The sequence below is a fragment of the Canis lupus genome, chromosome 29, assembly GCF_048164855.1.
Source record: "Canis lupus baileyi chromosome 29, mCanLup2.hap1, whole genome shotgun sequence".
Lineage (NCBI taxonomy): Eukaryota > Metazoa > Chordata > Mammalia > Carnivora > Canidae > Canis > Canis lupus.
In genome coordinates this window covers 30,508,257-30,523,854 of record NC_132866.1, presented here as the reverse complement: position 1 = coordinate 30,523,854, position 15,598 = coordinate 30,508,257, and the positions used below count along the sequence as shown (strand labels likewise).

At 47.1% G+C, this 15,598-nt stretch overlaps 2 protein-coding genes and 1 long non-coding RNA gene across 12 annotated transcripts in view; 2 read left to right on the top strand and 1 right to left on the bottom strand.

Moving 5' to 3' along the window:
* MMS19 (MMS19 homolog, cytosolic iron-sulfur assembly component) overlaps positions 1-8,207 on the bottom strand; it is a 34,750-nt gene extending 26,543 nt beyond the window's left edge. For 3 of the 8 annotated variants that reach the window (XM_072805790.1, XM_072805793.1, XM_072805791.1), the window contains exon 1: positions 8,047-8,206. In XM_072805790.1, coding sequence (XP_072661891.1) covers positions 8,047-8,158 — 112 coding nt within the window. In that variant the 5' untranslated portion in view covers positions 8,159-8,206. Of the gene's footprint in view, positions 1-3,785; positions 3,867-4,485; positions 4,574-8,046 lie in introns of those variants that run through there. The other 5 variants (XM_072805794.1, XM_072805796.1, XM_072805795.1 and 2 more) reach the window with 5 other exon arrangements.
* LOC140621058 (uncharacterized) lies at positions 3,916-5,645 on the top strand. 2 transcript variants are annotated; one of them, XR_012020777.1, is made up of 2 exons: positions 3,916-4,111; positions 4,278-5,645. It is a non-coding gene; the product is annotated as an uncharacterized lncRNA (long non-coding RNA). The 2 variants fall into 2 exon arrangements; XR_012020778.1 differs by having other exon boundaries at positions 4,275-5,645.
* Positions 8,208-8,657: 450 nt separating the features above from the next.
* The window catches only part of UBTD1 (ubiquitin domain containing 1), a 55,598-nt gene continuing 48,657 nt past the window's right edge, over positions 8,658-15,598 (top strand). Inside the window, exons 1-2 of one of the 2 annotated variants that reach the window (XM_072805808.1) lie at positions 8,658-9,104; positions 13,498-13,536. In XM_072805808.1, coding sequence (XP_072661909.1) covers positions 9,035-9,104; positions 13,498-13,536 — 109 coding nt within the window. In that variant the 5' untranslated portion in view covers positions 8,658-9,034. The remainder of the gene's footprint in view (positions 9,105-13,497; positions 13,537-15,598) is intronic. The other variant, XM_072805809.1, reaches the window with a different exon arrangement.

Genomic DNA, 15,598 nt, shown 5'->3' with positions numbered 1-15,598 from the left:
GGGCAGCCCGGGGGGGGGGGGGGGGGGGGGGGGGCGGCTCAGCGGTTTAGCGCCACCTTCAGCCCAGGCCGTGATCCTGGGGTCCGGGGATCAAGGCCCATGTGGGGCTCCCTGCATGGGGCCTGCTTCTCCCTCTGCCTGTGTCTCTGCCTCTCTCTCTCATGAATAAATAAATAAAATCTTAAAAAAAAAAAGTCTGCATTCTACTTTTGAGATAGAAGGGAGACTTTTCTGTGTATCCTTCTCTACCTTTTAAATGTTGTACCATATGAACATATTACTTATTTTTTAAAATACATTTTTTAAGTAAGCTCCGTGCCCAGTGTGGAGCCCAATGTGGGGCTTGAACTCACAACCCTGAGATCAAGACCTGAGCTGAGATCAAGAGTCAGACGCTTAACCAACTGAGCCACCAAGGCACCCCTTTAAAATACATTTTTAAAAATATTTTATTTATTTATTAATGACAGACAGACAGAGAGAGAGGCAGAGACACAGGCAGAGGGAGAAGCAGGCCCTATGCAGGGAGCCTGACGTGGGACTCGATCCAGGGGCTCCAGGATCAGGGCCCTGGGCTGAAGGTGGCGCTAAACCGCTGAGACAGCTGGGGCCGCCCTAAAATATATTTTTAACAGCGCAATAGTAATTCACATAGATGTAGCAGGAGCATCTTAGGATGTACTCTCAACGAAGAAACAAAGAATACAAGGTTAGCAATCTTCCTAAGGGTTTGACTAACATAAAGGAGTTGCAGCTCAATAAAATGTGGCAATCAGGGAATAATACTTCAGAAGACTGTTCTGGGTGCCCAACCCACCTAACTCTAAATGCTAGACCTAACAGGTTAGCTCTCAGCAACACAAGACTTTGGCTAGAGTGAAAAAGTCTTGAGAAAACTGCTAAACTTCCAGTTCCCCTTAAGTTTATGGCTCTGATCAGAACAACAGCTGTGAGCAGAACTGGGTAGAGGCTCACTCTGGTACTTAGAGTAAGAAGTCCAAACCGACTGAGAAAAGGAGTGCCCTAGTCAGGATTCATAGCTCGTGACTGGCACCAATTTAGACATCAGGCACTCTTAGCCCCACTCGTGCCAGGATGTGGAAGGCCCAGCTGCTGCCCCTGCTCCTGAGAAAGAGCCAAGGGAAAAAATGTGCAGGCTGTAGGGTGGGGGAAGGGACAACAGCCAGACTAACAGGACAAACCAAGGAATTGACAGCTCTATACCCAATTCCTTAATGGCAACACTGATGTGAATGGAGATACTCATTTCTGGGTTATACACCAAAAAAGAGTATTGCACAATTTGGGAAGGTAGAAAGGGTACCTTTTTGGAACCTCTTGGCCAAAGCCCAGGAAACTCTGCTGAAAACCCTATCTAAACACACTACATTTCAGTAGTGGCCACAGAGGTAGCAATTTTGCACAGGAAGCTACGGGGGACTGGTAACTGTTACTAGTAAAGAATATCACTGAATCATAATTTTCTCCAGCAACACCATCAAAGTCCTCTGTGGAAGCTGGGCTAGGGTCCATTGTTGGACATACTTAAGTACTGTAAGACAGGGCACCCCCCGTGGCGCAGCGGTTTAGCGCCGCCTGCAGCCCGGGGTCTGATCCTGGAGACCCAGGATCGAGTCCTGTGTCGGGCTCCCTGCATGGAGCCTGCTTCTCCCTCTGCCTGTGTCTCTGCCTCTCAGTCTCTCTCTCTCTGAATAAATAAATTAAAAAAAAAAAAAAAAAAAAAGGTACTGTAAGACAAAGACCTGCCTGCTAAGCCCCACTCAGTTGCCTCTAAATATTTCATTAAAAAAGAGATACAAAAAAAAAAAAAAAAAAAGAAAAGAAAAGAAAAGAAAAGAGATACAGGGCAGCCCCGGTGGCTCAGCAGTTTAGCGCTGCCTTTGGCCCAGGGCGTGATCCTGGGGACCCGGGATCGAGTCCCGCATCAGGCTCCCTGCATGGAACCTGCTTCTCCCTCTGCCTGTGTCCCTGCCCACCCCTTCTCTCATGAATAAATAAAATATTTTAAAAAAGAGATACAATTTATATATAGTGATATGCACAGATATTAACAGTATAAGGTGATGAGTTTAGCAAAAGTATATACTCTGAGTAATCAACACATCAAGATGTGAACTATTTCCACTGCAACCCTTACCAGTCAGTTCCCTCTCCTACAGGTTGCCTCAAATTTAATAAATAAAAAAAGACTTCTTCACCATGAAACATATAGTAGTATGAAACTGGCTTCTTTAAAATTACAAATAAACATCCATTTGTACGTGATTCCTTGAATCTCAGTGTATGAGTGAACCCCTCCTGGCAGAGCCTTTTGGTCTGCAAACTTTTCACAAGGATCCTATCTTGAATTAATGCAGCACAAACATAAAAGAAAAGTGAAGTATAAAAGTAATACAAAATTAGGGGAAAAAAAATGAAAAAAATTATATTAGTTTTATAGCTATTACACAATAATAAACGAGTAAGGAAAATGGTGAGTATGATGGCAAAAAACTAGAATCAGTATTTTGAGGATGTTTTCACAAAGGTAACTAAACCTAACATTTTATTCCAGTTCTGTTGAGTCTACCTCAGAAATCTCTCTTTTTAAAATTTGAGAGAGAAAATGTGCGCACACAAGCACATGTGCGCAGGGAGGAGGGGCAAAGAAAGAGGGAGAGACAGTTTCCAGCAAACATCGTCTGAGCACAGAGCAGGAGGTAGGACTCAATCTCATGATCCTGAGATCATGACCTGAGCAGAAAGGCAGTCTGACATTCAACGGACTGCACCACCCAGGTGCCCCAGAAATGTTTTTCATCCGTGTAACCAGACTATATAGCAACAATCCTCCGCTTTTTGGGGTGCTGAAAATGTTCTGGAACTTTCAGATAGTGATGTTTATGGAACATCATGAATGTTAAAACCAATTACCCGTACACTTAAAATGGTTTAAGTGATTTTTACCTCAATTTTTTTGAAAACCGTTTCAATTCATCCACATTCTATCTAGAATTACCGCCCTAAAATGCACAATTATTTCTCTGCCCGCCAATCTCCTTTTGCTCCTTACTGCCTAAGACCTGACTCCTTGGCTTGATGTCCTTCACAATTTAGCCCCCAAATCATCTCTAGCCTCACCTTTCATCCTATTATTCAGTCACATGTCCCAACACATCAAGCTCTTCTATTCCTTAATCCTGTAAACATTCTCTTGGTTTGAAATGCTTCCTCTCTGCCCTTGTCAAAATTCAATTCTTCAAGATCCAGCTCAAATGTCAACTTTTGTGAAGCCCTTCTTTTTTTTTTTTTTTTTTTTTTTTTAAATTTTTTATTTATTTATGATAGTTACAGAGAGAGAGAGAGGCAGAGACACAGGCAGAGGGAGAAGCAGGCTCCATGCACCGGGAGCCCGATGTGGGATTCGATCCCGGGTCTCCAGGATCGCGCCCTGGGCCAAAGGCAGGCGCCAAACCGCTGCGCCACCCAGGGATCCCTGTGAAGCCCTTCTTGATTCCCAAAACCAAATAACCCCCTATTGTGTGTCTCCCTAATTCTTCAACAAAATTGTCATGAATATTTGTTTTCTTTTTTTTTTTAATATTTTATTTATGATAGACATAGAGAGAGGCAGAGACACAGGCAGAGGGAGAGACAGGCTCCCTGCCGGGAGCCCAACTTGGGACTCAATCCCCGGGCTCCAGGATCCCGCCCTGGGCCAAAAATAGACACTTAACCGCTGAGCCACCCAGGGATCCCCTGAATATTTGTTTTCATTTACTCACTCAACATTTATTCAGCACCTATTATAAATGAGGTACTGGGTTAGGCCTGGAGACAGGAATATAGAGGAAGAACTCTTAAGGAGCCCAGTCTGTTGGGGCAGAAAGACATTTAAAACAATCACAGAGCAACAAGCTCAGGGTTACCATAGTGATATAAACAGACTGAATTAGCATAACAAAGGAGCAAAATTCCTGGGTTTATGAACCATCCATCACTAACTTTAAGTAATTCATTCTCTTAACACTATAAATTCTACCAAACAAAATATACCTGAATATCTAGCAGTATTGTTAATTATGCACTCGGACTCTTGGGATAAAAGAAGGTAAGGAGTTAATTTTCCTAAAAGTAGTCTCATTGGCATTAAGGAAAAACAAGTGTAAGTTCCTCTCCCTACATCAGTAGACCTAAGTTTTTCCAGTGTGTCCAAGATTTACTCTCTAAAAATGGACCTACCAGCACCTTCTAACTACCCACACTTCTCTCAGCAGGGCACCAGTTCATGTGGAGTACAGAGGAGTCCTCAAAGAAGTATTTATATTAGACTGACAGAATGCACAATCAGACCTCTGTCTGATGGAGCTGCAGCCTCTTGAGAATCTGGAGGAATAGCCAATGAAGGAAGGGGGAAGGATGTGAAGGAGCAGGAGAGAGAAAAATCCCAATCAGGACCCCGTTCTAATCAAGCTCTCAAAATACCTTTTCTGCTGAGGATGCCACAGACTTTTCTCAGAACTGTTTTACTGCTGTTTAACAATCTTTTGGTTTCAGGAATAGTGGTCGCACACTAAAGTGGGAAAATATAATACAATAAAGACCAAAATGAAGAAAAATCCAAATAACTGAAAGAAAGAAAGTTTATATCCATCAACTGGCCAAAATTCACTCTTTTCAAAATCAGCTTCCTCCCTAAATCCATTTTTGGACAAAGAACTTTTCTTTTGCTCATCCCCAGGCTCAAAAGCTTAGGGTCATCTTAGAGTCCTCCCTCTCCTTCAAGCCCTGTAATTAGTTAGGCCTCAAATTCCACAGATTCCTCCTTCAACATCTCTCATTCCATTCACTTAGATAGTTTTTTACTGCATACTGACTTATGCTAGTCTCCAGGTGACTTGGTTGGCAGGCACAGGATGATAGGATGTGGAGAGATACACAGAAATAGCTACTGAACAAGTCTACTAAGTGAGGGGTTATTAACAAGTCTAATAAATGACTGGTTGAGAAAAAAATACCACAAATATTTTGAAGTGTGAGATGATGTCTGGCTGGAGTAATCAGGAAACACTTAGGGGGCAGGCAGTGAGAACTCAAGCTGGGCCTTGAATCCAAGGTCTAACTTTGATGAGATGTAAATCGTGAAAGGAACTGGGAAGGAAAGCACTGAGAGAATAGCAAATGTGGCAGCCACCTGTCACTTAAGGTCCAGGAAGGGACTGGTAAGAGTAAGGGCTGGGGCCAGATAGTGGCAACTTCTAGTATGAAAAGTCTTTTATTTTTTTTTTTAATTTATTTTATTTTTTTATTTTTATTTTTTGAAAAGTCTTTAACCCTTAGCCTACTGGGTCATTTCTCTTCTATCACTTGCACCTTTATATCTGACACCTTTCTTCTTTCATCAGAAACCCCAGTGCCAAGGTGCAAATTAAAGGTCGGTCATAGCTGCCTTTGTGATCACAGGGTATTCCTTCTGCATTTACAATTTGTAGGACAGGCTGCTGCTGTAAGTGGCTGAATAGAAAGCTGGTCCCTTTAGCTCTAACAAAGCTAGACTCAGGCTGGACTAGAAAGCAGATCTTATTCTGGGAATGCTTCAAAACTCTATCAGCCTTCAAAACCTTAACTAGGGCTGTGATCTCAGATTGAGAATACCCAATTCAATCCTTCTCAAATTCACTTTCATTATATGACTCCCTTGCTCAAGGATCTACAATGATTTCTATTACCTACACAATAGGTCTGGAATCCAAGGTTATGCATAATCCTATCTCACCAAAACTTTTCATCCTAACCTGTTACTACCAACCTCCTTTCCTATTCAGGAGCGCTAAATTACAAGAGTAGTGTTAACAGTCTTGGTTGAGCTGAGTAAAATTTAAACTAGACAGTAGTTTAGGCCATTTTTTTTCAGGCATAAAAAATATAAATTTTACAGAAGTATTTCTTTTTTTTTTTTTTTTTTTTTTACAAAAGTATTTCTAAGAACTTGGCAGTCCTTATCCATGCTGTCTTCTCAAGTGTATTTTGAATTTGAAAAATCCAAAATTATTGTTCATAATGTATAAATTGTGAAAGAATAGTTACAAATGGCACTGATATAACAGTAGGGGGTAGGCATGTGCATTTTCCAAAATCAGTGAACGTCACACTTAAGATTGTACACTTCACTGAATATAAACTGTACACCAAAATAAGCTATAAACAAACTAGTTAATAATATGCCTACCAAAGCATGTAGGAGGAAGTGTACTGATATCTGCAATTTAAATAGATGGAAAGATACTCCATAAAGCAAGTTAAACTGTTAATGGGACGCCTGGGTGGCTCAGCAGTTGAACAGCTGAACGTCTTTCAGCTCAGGGTGTGATCCCGGATCCGAGGATCCAGTCCTGCATCAGGCTCCTTGCAGGGAGCCTGCTTCTCCCATTGCCTGTGTCTCTGCCTCTCTCTCTGCATCTCTCATGAATAAATAAAATCTTAAAAAAAAAATGTTAATGGTAGTTTAGGTGGTGTGTGTAGATCTGCCTGTTGCAAAATTCTCTGCTTTGTTTGACATTTTTCTTTTTCAAAAAATACTTATTCATGAGAGACACAGAGAGAGAGCATGAGGCCAATACACAGGCAGAGGGAGAAGCAGACTCCACGCAAAGAGCCCTATGTGGGACTCGACCCCAAGACCCCGGGATCGTGCCCTGAGCCGAGGGCAGAGGCTCAACTGCTGAGCCACCCAGGCGTCCCAGAAATTTTTCATAATAAAAAACACTGAGGGAAATGGCATTGATAACACACTATACTTTATAAAGCTGTAAGAAGTTAAATTTGGTTGCATAACAGCATCAGGCTTTTGCTCTTTGATGCTTCCTTGCCACCTTGCACATACCCCATACAGCCCATTTTATGGTGTGGTAAAACTGTTTGCATGGTTGTCTCTCCCACCACAATAGAAGTTCCTGGTGGGCACAGATCTAGTCTAATCTGTATTTATATTCCTATTGCTTTGTATCGTGTTTGGAGAATAGTATGTGTTCAACAATGGTGGGATGACTGCATGAAAGTGGAACTGCTAAGGTTCACTGTATACTTTCTCACATTCACTTTATTCATTTCTCACATATTCTAAAAGTTAATATGTTCAGTTTTCTTTTTTAATATGTTCAATTTTCAAAAGCAAGGTCTTTTACTTTTTCCCAAGCACACAAAATCTCCAGAGACAAAACTCATTTGTATTCAAGAGATTTCGTATTCCATTACTTAAGTCTGAACGCCTCCTAACACTCAGCGTTTTCTTTTTTTCTGAAAGACTGAAGTCTCTGACTCCCAAGGAAATCTGGAATTTGTTTTATTCAAATCTTAGATAAGCCGTGAGAACTATGAGGTCCCTGAACTGGTCAAAAGCGGGAAACTGATGATCTGGGGGAAAGATAAAAACAAACACCACATAAAAAAAAGTCATGAAGCAACTTAACCAAGAACTTTACCAAGAAACGAGATAGAACGTCTTAAGGGGCGTCCGCGGGACGTCTCAAACCCTCCCCTCACCCCCACCCCCACCCCGATGGCTTCTCCCCTCCTCTCTCCAAGTCAGCCAGTCAGAGGCCGCGCCGCGCGGCCACTCCCAACATGCCGCGGGACTCCGGCTGACGCCGCCGAAGACGCTGCTTCTCACGTTAACCTCCGCCAGACGACGTGGTTTCGCGGCGGGAGAACCAGGTTCTGGGCTGGACGGCCCGAGTCTGAGTCCCAGCCTGCCCCCCCCTCCTGCCAGATGTGCGACTCTCGCCCTTTCCCGGCTCCAGTCTCCTCATCTGCGCCCCGGTGAGGACTCTAACCCCAGCTGGCGCAGAGTGACTGCCGAGATGAGGAGCGTGGAGGCGCCTGAAGGAGGATGCAAGCGACTCCCAAGCACGCGGTGTTCACAACCAGCCCCAGACCAATCTCTCAAAGTCACCGCCGTCCCTCACTCCCTTCCTGCCCGGCGGCCGTCCTGAGGCCGCTCCCTCTGGTCCGCCCCATGCGGAAGCCGCGCGGCGCCGTCCGCCGTACCTGCAGCCACTTGGTCAGCGGGGCCCTCCTGCTGACCCATGACGAAGTCGTGCACGAGGCCCCACAGCGCGCCCGTAGGCGCCACCGCCTCCAGAGCGGCGGCGGCGGCCATGACGCGAACCAGAGACCGCGGGAGGGGAAGTGGGCGGCGGCACGGGACGGGCCTCTGAGCGCACGCGCCCCCTGGGCCAATCGCCTGGCGAAGGCGAAAGAGGCGGGGCTGTCCGTGGATCACGTGCCTGCCGGCCCCCGGCCAGGCAGCTCCAGCTCCAGGGAGGGCTGGGACGGTCCCTCCCTGGGGGGCGGGGCTTGGGGCCTGGGCGGTGGCGCGGGCCGGGGAGGCGGCTGCCGGGCACGCAGCCGGGGGCCGTTGAGGGCGAATGATTCCCGGCCCGGCTACCCGGGAGACGGGCGGCTGGGCGGTCACCTGGCCGGTCACCTGGCCGGGTGGGGCCAGGGGGCGGTACACACCTGGAGGAAGCCAATGAGAAAACCAGGCCCGGTCCGAGGGGGCGGTGCCGCCGGTCACATGCGCACCTGGGGCGGGCGGCGGCGGAGGCGCGGGCACCGCGGGCGGGCGGCGGGGAGCTGGGCCGGGCTGGGGCGGGGTTAGGCAGGTGAGTGACAGCCTCTGGGGGGCCGGCCCCAGCTGGGAGCCCCGAGCTAGCAGGGAGTAGCTGCGGCGGTGCCCGCCCCCTCTCTCCGCCCCTCCAGCGGAGCTGGTCTCCGGCCGGGCACCGTCGCGGGCCCCCCTGGCCCGGCCACCTGGGACTGTGCTGAGGAATCGGCCACCTCCCTCTCCCCTCGCCCGCAAAGTTTGTGGCGAAGCCGGCGCCCGGGCCGAGCGCGCCCCCGGGGGGAGATCCGGGAGCGCCCGATGTTGGGAGGCGGGAGCCGTTGACCCGGGACGCCGCGGTCCGGGACAGGAGCTCTGAGCCGCCGACAAGCCCGCCGCCTCCCGTGCATGGGGCCCGGCTGAAGAGCCAGCATGGGCAACTGCGTGGGGAGACAGCGCCGGGAGAGGCCGGCCGCCCCGGGACACCCCCGCAAGCGAGCAGGTAACGAGAGGGAGGGAGCGGGGCCACGCGCGCCTCGCCAGTTGTCCCCCTCCTCGCCTCAGCCCCGGGCTGCCCAAGCGACCTCCCACGGCTCCCGGCGCCTGGGTCTCCCAGTGGCTGCTACGTAGCCAGACGGGGGCCCGCTCCCCAGCCCTGGTGGCGGGGGGAGCGGAGTTGGGGCAACTGCGAGCCCTGACCCGGCTGCGAGCCCAACTCGCTCCAACTGGGAAGCTCCGAGGGGGGGCGGGGGCGGGGGCGGGGGCAGGAAATGTTTGCAGACCGCGGCGGGGCCGGCGGAGAGGAGCGGGGCCCGGGACGGGGGCGCCGCTGGCCTGGCAGCCGGGCTGGGGTCGGAGGCTGGCCCGTCGGGGCACGGCGCGGGGAGCCAGCGTCCCCAGCACTCGGAGCGAGCGAGAACTGTCGCTTTTCCGAAGACTGTCTGTGTCATTATCCGGCTGCAGATCGTGTCTGCCGGAATCCAACTGGCAAAAGCAGCGCAGGACTCTGGGAAAGAAATCTTTATTTCTCCCGCAAGGCTTTTTAGAGCCTCCCGGCTGTCTGGAGTCTAGAGAAGGTGGGGTGCGGGGTGGGAATCGCTGGGGGTTGCTGGGATCCTTCCCAGCCTGGGGATGGGATCTGCTCCCTGGTGATCCGCAGGGGCTGGGCAGCGCCTTCTCACTTTCTCGGTACACTCCTCCTATACTGGCGCTTCGCCCTGGGAAGAGGTCTGGCGTTCGTTTCCCCGGGTCTTGTACTCACTTCCTTCTCGGAGGGTGTTGCAAGGACCTTCTGAGAATGATAAAAATCGTATACTTCAGAGTTGAAAGGGACCTTCAAACTCGTCTGGAGTCCAGATAGACCTAACTCCTCCTCCTGTCTGTGTAGAAGCCCAGATCCAGAGAGGTTAAACCACTTGCCCAAAGCCACACAGCGAGTTAGCAGTGCAGCTGGGGCTACTACGCAGTCTCCTCATCCACCCAGTTGCCACATATCCCTTTATGTAAGAGGGGCCACAGCCATGGTTGTTAATGAAGTGGAAACTCTAGTTGGAATTTCCGGCCTCCTTTGACACTGAAGGTGTGTTGCTTGGGTTGTGGAAACTGGGAAGGAAGATGAGGGCAAATGTGCGGGAAGCAGAGAAGGATGTCTGTGTGGTGGACAGGATGACTTGTGGAAGAAGAAAAATGTTTTTCGGGGGGTGGAGGGACGAGGTAAAATTTAACATTGAAAAAAACCTTTTGGCAACCCTGGCCATTCTGACTGAGGAAAGTTGATTCTCAAACCCAAGGGCTTTCCTTCGTTCATTCATTCATTTGCCCGCCAAATACTTATTATTTATGTGCTCAGTCCACATGATTGATTTTGTAGCATTTTTCGCTGGTGCCGATCCTCTCGTGCTTGAAGCTCTTCCCTTCTTGGCAATAGACTATCCTGCTTTTTTCCTCTGATCACTGTTCACCATCACATCGCGTCCTAGATGTGCGCACACCCATGGTTCAGCTTGACTCCCCCCACCCCCCATACACCTTTCCAGAGAAATCATACTCAGTCCCACAACTCTGTCCACTGGGGGAGACCCCTATACTGTATCTTCAGCTATTACCTGTCAAATTCCAGACTCACATCAGTAAAAGCCCACTGGACACGCTGATATAGTTATCATTAGAGTCAGCACTTCTAAAACCAAGCTCTGCATCTCTCCCTTCAGCCAGCTTCCCTTTACTCTTCCATTCTTGAAGCTGCCTAACGTCATACTTTGGAGATGTCTCTCTGCTGGCTTTCTCTGCCTCTCAGCCAGTCAGCCACTGCGACCTGCTGGTTCTTCCTTGGGAAGCCATACAAACCTGCTCCTTCCACTCTGCTTCACTCCCTTGTCATCTCAAGTCTACCCCACCTCCCTGGCTAAAGTTAGTTCCCCACCAAAAGCAAGTTCATCTTCGGTCACTCATCTGATGTCTGCACACTGTGCACCCTACCACCCTACCCCCAGAAGATGTTTGTCAAATTAACTTTTTTTGAATCCTATAATTCTATGTTTAGAAATCTTTTTTTTAAACAGAAACTTTTTTTTTTTTTTAAAGTAAATTCTACACCCAGAATGGGGCTCGAACTCACAACTGCAAGATTAAGAGTTGCGTGCTCTACTGGCTGAGCCAGCCACATGCCTGTTTAGAAATCTTTTTGCACTTCTCCGCTTCTGTAGGAACTTTAACTTTCAAGGCTGTCCAGTTTGGTCGGGTCCTTTTTAAAGGCATGATTTTTTTTCTTTTCCCTTTATTAAGGCCACCAGTGTTTGCTCCATTGCCATTTTCCCCTTATCAAGAGCCTTTCTTCCTTTTTTTTTTTTTTTTTTTCCTTTCCTTTCTTCCTTTCAAGGTTTGCCTCAAATCCCATATCTTTCTAGAAGCACCTTGCCTGACAATTCCAAATCCTCCCCTTCTGAGGAGAACTGCAGACACATTATGCCATTTACTTAACAATTATCTACTCCACATAATTAGTCATTTCTTTGATGTTTATAGTCTTGTATCAGCACCTATCCTGCAAGCCTTGAAGACCTGGGTTCTGTCCTATCCTTATGTATTTGTCTCTCACACCCGCTTATATAGCCATACAGATACACACATGCAGGTGCACGCACACACACACAGTCAGCATTTAGCACACTGACTTGAACAGAGGAAGCACCCAATATTTGCCGATTTTAGAGCATTAACCTAACTGCATCCTAGTGTCTGAATTTTTCACGTAAACATTTTACTGAAGTATATATCTGCATTTTTTTTAACCTGCTAGTGTATCATTTTTTCAATTCTGTAGGTCCCCCTATGAATAGCTTTATTCATAAAGTCCAAAGCCAAGAGGGACTCTCTAGGATGACAAGTTTGGTATGAAGGAAGGGATCCTCCTTAACTTCACAGCGTGCACCTGGCATTCCTGTAACATCTGCAGGTTACCCTTTGACAAAGACATAGTTTGATGTTGTAACACTAATGCCTAAAACTCTCCAGCTCCCTTGGTAACTCTTACCTTTCCTTTGCCACTGGGGTAATAGGAAGAAATCATCAATAGAGAGCTAGAACCTGAGTTCTAGTCCTGGGACAGTAGCAGGGTGACCCTGGGCAAGTCCTCAAAAACCTCTCTCAGGTCACACTTTCAGTATCATGGATAGGGACAGGATTGTACAAGATCAGCACTGTTTCATCATCTTCACAAAGACAGCTGTTCAAAACTGTAAAGTTATTGAGTTGAAATCTTATACCTTGTTATGTTACCCTTTGGCCTTAGTTCTGTCTTCCTAGTCATTTGGCAGGTAAAGCAGAGACATTACACCCATTGGTCAGGCCATCTTATGTCAGCTAGGAGGTTTGTGATTATAATTCTTTTTTATTTTTTAACTATTACTCATAATGTATGGCCTATGTTCCTTCTTCAGGTGTTGGGTGGTCCTTACATGCTTTAGAGAATACTTGGGGATTTACTTATTTGGGGGGGCTCCCACCACCCAGTACATAGCAGCCATCCCTCCACCCCCCACCCTCCACCCAGGGAGAAAGAGAGGTAGTAGAACAGGCAGGTCTCTTGCCTGGCTCCACCCTGTGAGAATGTGGCAGGGCTGAAACCCAAATATCTGATTCTATGATGTGCCAGGCATATCACTTACATTCTGGAATCTCAAGCCCCGTATGGACAGACCCAGGGCCCTGTTTTGAGCTGGTTGGGCTTGGCGCTGTGGTTGCAAGAGAGTTTGCTTCTCATTGTGTGGGTTGCTGTGGCTATTCTTGAGGGAGTAATTGGGCAACTTCTCCATTTGCCCAGTAAATATTTACTGAGTGCCAGGTACCTTGCTGGCTGTGAACAGACATGATCCTTGGCCACATGGAGCTTACAGTTTGGGGGGGGGGGGATAATAGACATGTATTCATACAAATTACACATGATCGTACATGGAAATTCTCTATGATAATACATACAATCATGTATTACTATATAGCTGGTGACTCCCACATGGATAATTTCAGTGCATACTTTTCAATTCCAACCTTGTAAATTCTGCCGATACTCACCACATTTGGCGTCTAAAAGCCTTCCTAGTTTAACATGTCCAAAACCAAAGGAACCTGTGCCCCCACCCTTGTTCCTCCCAAAGTCTTTCTGTCTCAGTTAATGGTGATTTCATCCTTCCAGGTTGCCTGAGCCCCCAAAACTGTAGTCACCTCTGACACCTCCTCTTTCTCTCAATCCTACATCCATTTAATCAATAGGTCCTATTGGCTTTGCCCTAAATATATTCAGAACCTTGAGTCTCATCATCTTCACTGCTTTAGCCCTGGTCTAAGCTGCCATGGGCCTCTTAACTGACCTTCCTGCTTCCTCCCTTGTCTCCCGACAGACTGTTGTCATCACAGCAGCCAGAGTGATGCTGTAAACTGTAAGTCAGATTTTGTTACTTCTTTGCTCCCTGTCTCATTCAGAGTCCTTGCGTGGGTCTACAAGATGTGATATGATTTCACCAGTTACCTTTAAGCTATCTCTTGTTCTTCATCGCCTATTCCATCCTCTGATACCTGAATGGGTCCATTCCTGTCTACCTCACCTCCTCCACATCCCCTCAAACATTCCTCCTCAGTCAAGGCCTTCCAGGCTATCCTTTGAAAAACCAGTCCCCTTCGCAGTACTACTTGCTGTCAGCATTATCTACCTGCCTTTCCTGTTTTATTTTTCTCCATGGCACTCACCATCAACTGGCATCAGCTGCCTCCCCTACCTTGTGCAGTCAGAAATTTTTATTTATTTGCTCCCTGATACATAAAGTAGTGCCTCACATACAGTAGGTGCCTAGTAAGTCCTTGTTGGATGAAGCTAGTGTATCTAACTGAGTTGGGAAGGTCTATGGAAAAGCAGGAATGAGCAACCTGAGTGCTCTCTCATATTAGGTGGGTATTAGGGCACATATCTAATAAGGAGACTTAAGCAGCAATTTCACAGTGCTGTTCTGTTTCTGAGACTGGCTTCTCTCTCACCGCAGGCTTGGGTAAGGTCTCAAGTACCTGGGATATAATTCCCTCTGGTTTGGGAGTCTCTTGCTAGGAGACATGAGCTGTAACAGCAGAGCAGCATCAAGTCCTCTGTTAGGGTTCTAAACAGGCAATGACGCTTTCTTTCTTTTCTTTTTTTTTTAAGATGTCTGACTTTTTACATTTTTTTTAAAGATTTTATTTATTGGGATCCCTGGGTGGCTCAGCGGTTTAGCGCCTGCCTTTGGCCCAGGGTGTGATCCTGGAAACCCGGGATCGAGTCCCGCGTCGGGCTCCCGGCGTGGAGCCTGCTTCTCCCTCCGCCTGTGTCTCTGCCTCTCTCTCTCTGTGTTGTCTCTCATGAATAAATAAATAAAATCTTTTTTAAAAAAAAGATTTACTTATTTATTTATGATAAACATAGAGAATGGCATAGACACAGGCGGAGGGAGAAGCAGGCTCCACGCCGGGAGCCCGACGCGGGACTCGATCCCGGGTTTCCAGGATCACACCCTGGGCCAAAGGCAGGCGCTAAACCGCTGAGCCACCCGGGCTGCCCGCTATGGCACTTTCTTGACATTTTATGTCATTTAATGCATCTCCTAGATACACATGGTATTTGTCATCATCAACTCAAGGGGCAGGGATGAGGTGGTCTAATAGACTGGGGAGCAGGAAGGAGGATGCTGTGGATTCTAGGCCTCTCTCTACCAAGCAACTTGCTGAGGAATTTTTAGAATCATAGAATTTCAGAGCTGAAAGGAACTTAAAGTTTTCTTTAACCTCTTTTTCTTTTCCAGCTATTAAAAAGAGAATAAAGGTATATCTACTCCCTGCCGAGTTCACAGAAATGTGGTACAACCTATATAAAAACTGCATGAGTTCCTTTAAATTTTGAATGTGTCAGGGTCAAGACATTGTAGGGAAGTACTCAAGGTCAAGTGTATTCAAAAGAGAAGAGGTCTAGTCCCTCTGCCCCTTTCTTGAGTGGTGATCTTGGGCAAGTCATTTGTTTGTGTTCAGCTGATCCTCTACTTCTAAAAAATGATAATTTCACTTTACTTCAGAAAGATGTTATGGGGATAAAATAAACTAACACTTTTTTAAAAATTACTTTCATGACTGGATGATCTGCTTACATATGAGGTCCCAACCCAGATCCTCATCTGGCATTGATGGAAAACAAGGCCTTGGTTCTCTGCTTCTTCCTAATTGTGTGTGTGACTTTGATCTATCTGAGCCTCAGTTTCCCGGTTCATGCAGTGGGATGACTGCTACCCTACCCACCTCCCAGAGAGGTTTTAAGAATCAAGTGAGATCCTGGATAAAAGGAGATTTTGTGAACTTATAAAGTTTCTATTATCCTAGCCACAGGATTTTTACACACAAAAACCATAGCCAGTGATTTTCCCCACAAGACCATTGAAGCTTACTGTTTTTTAAAAGAGCAAAACTATAAAAGAAATGTTTAAAAAC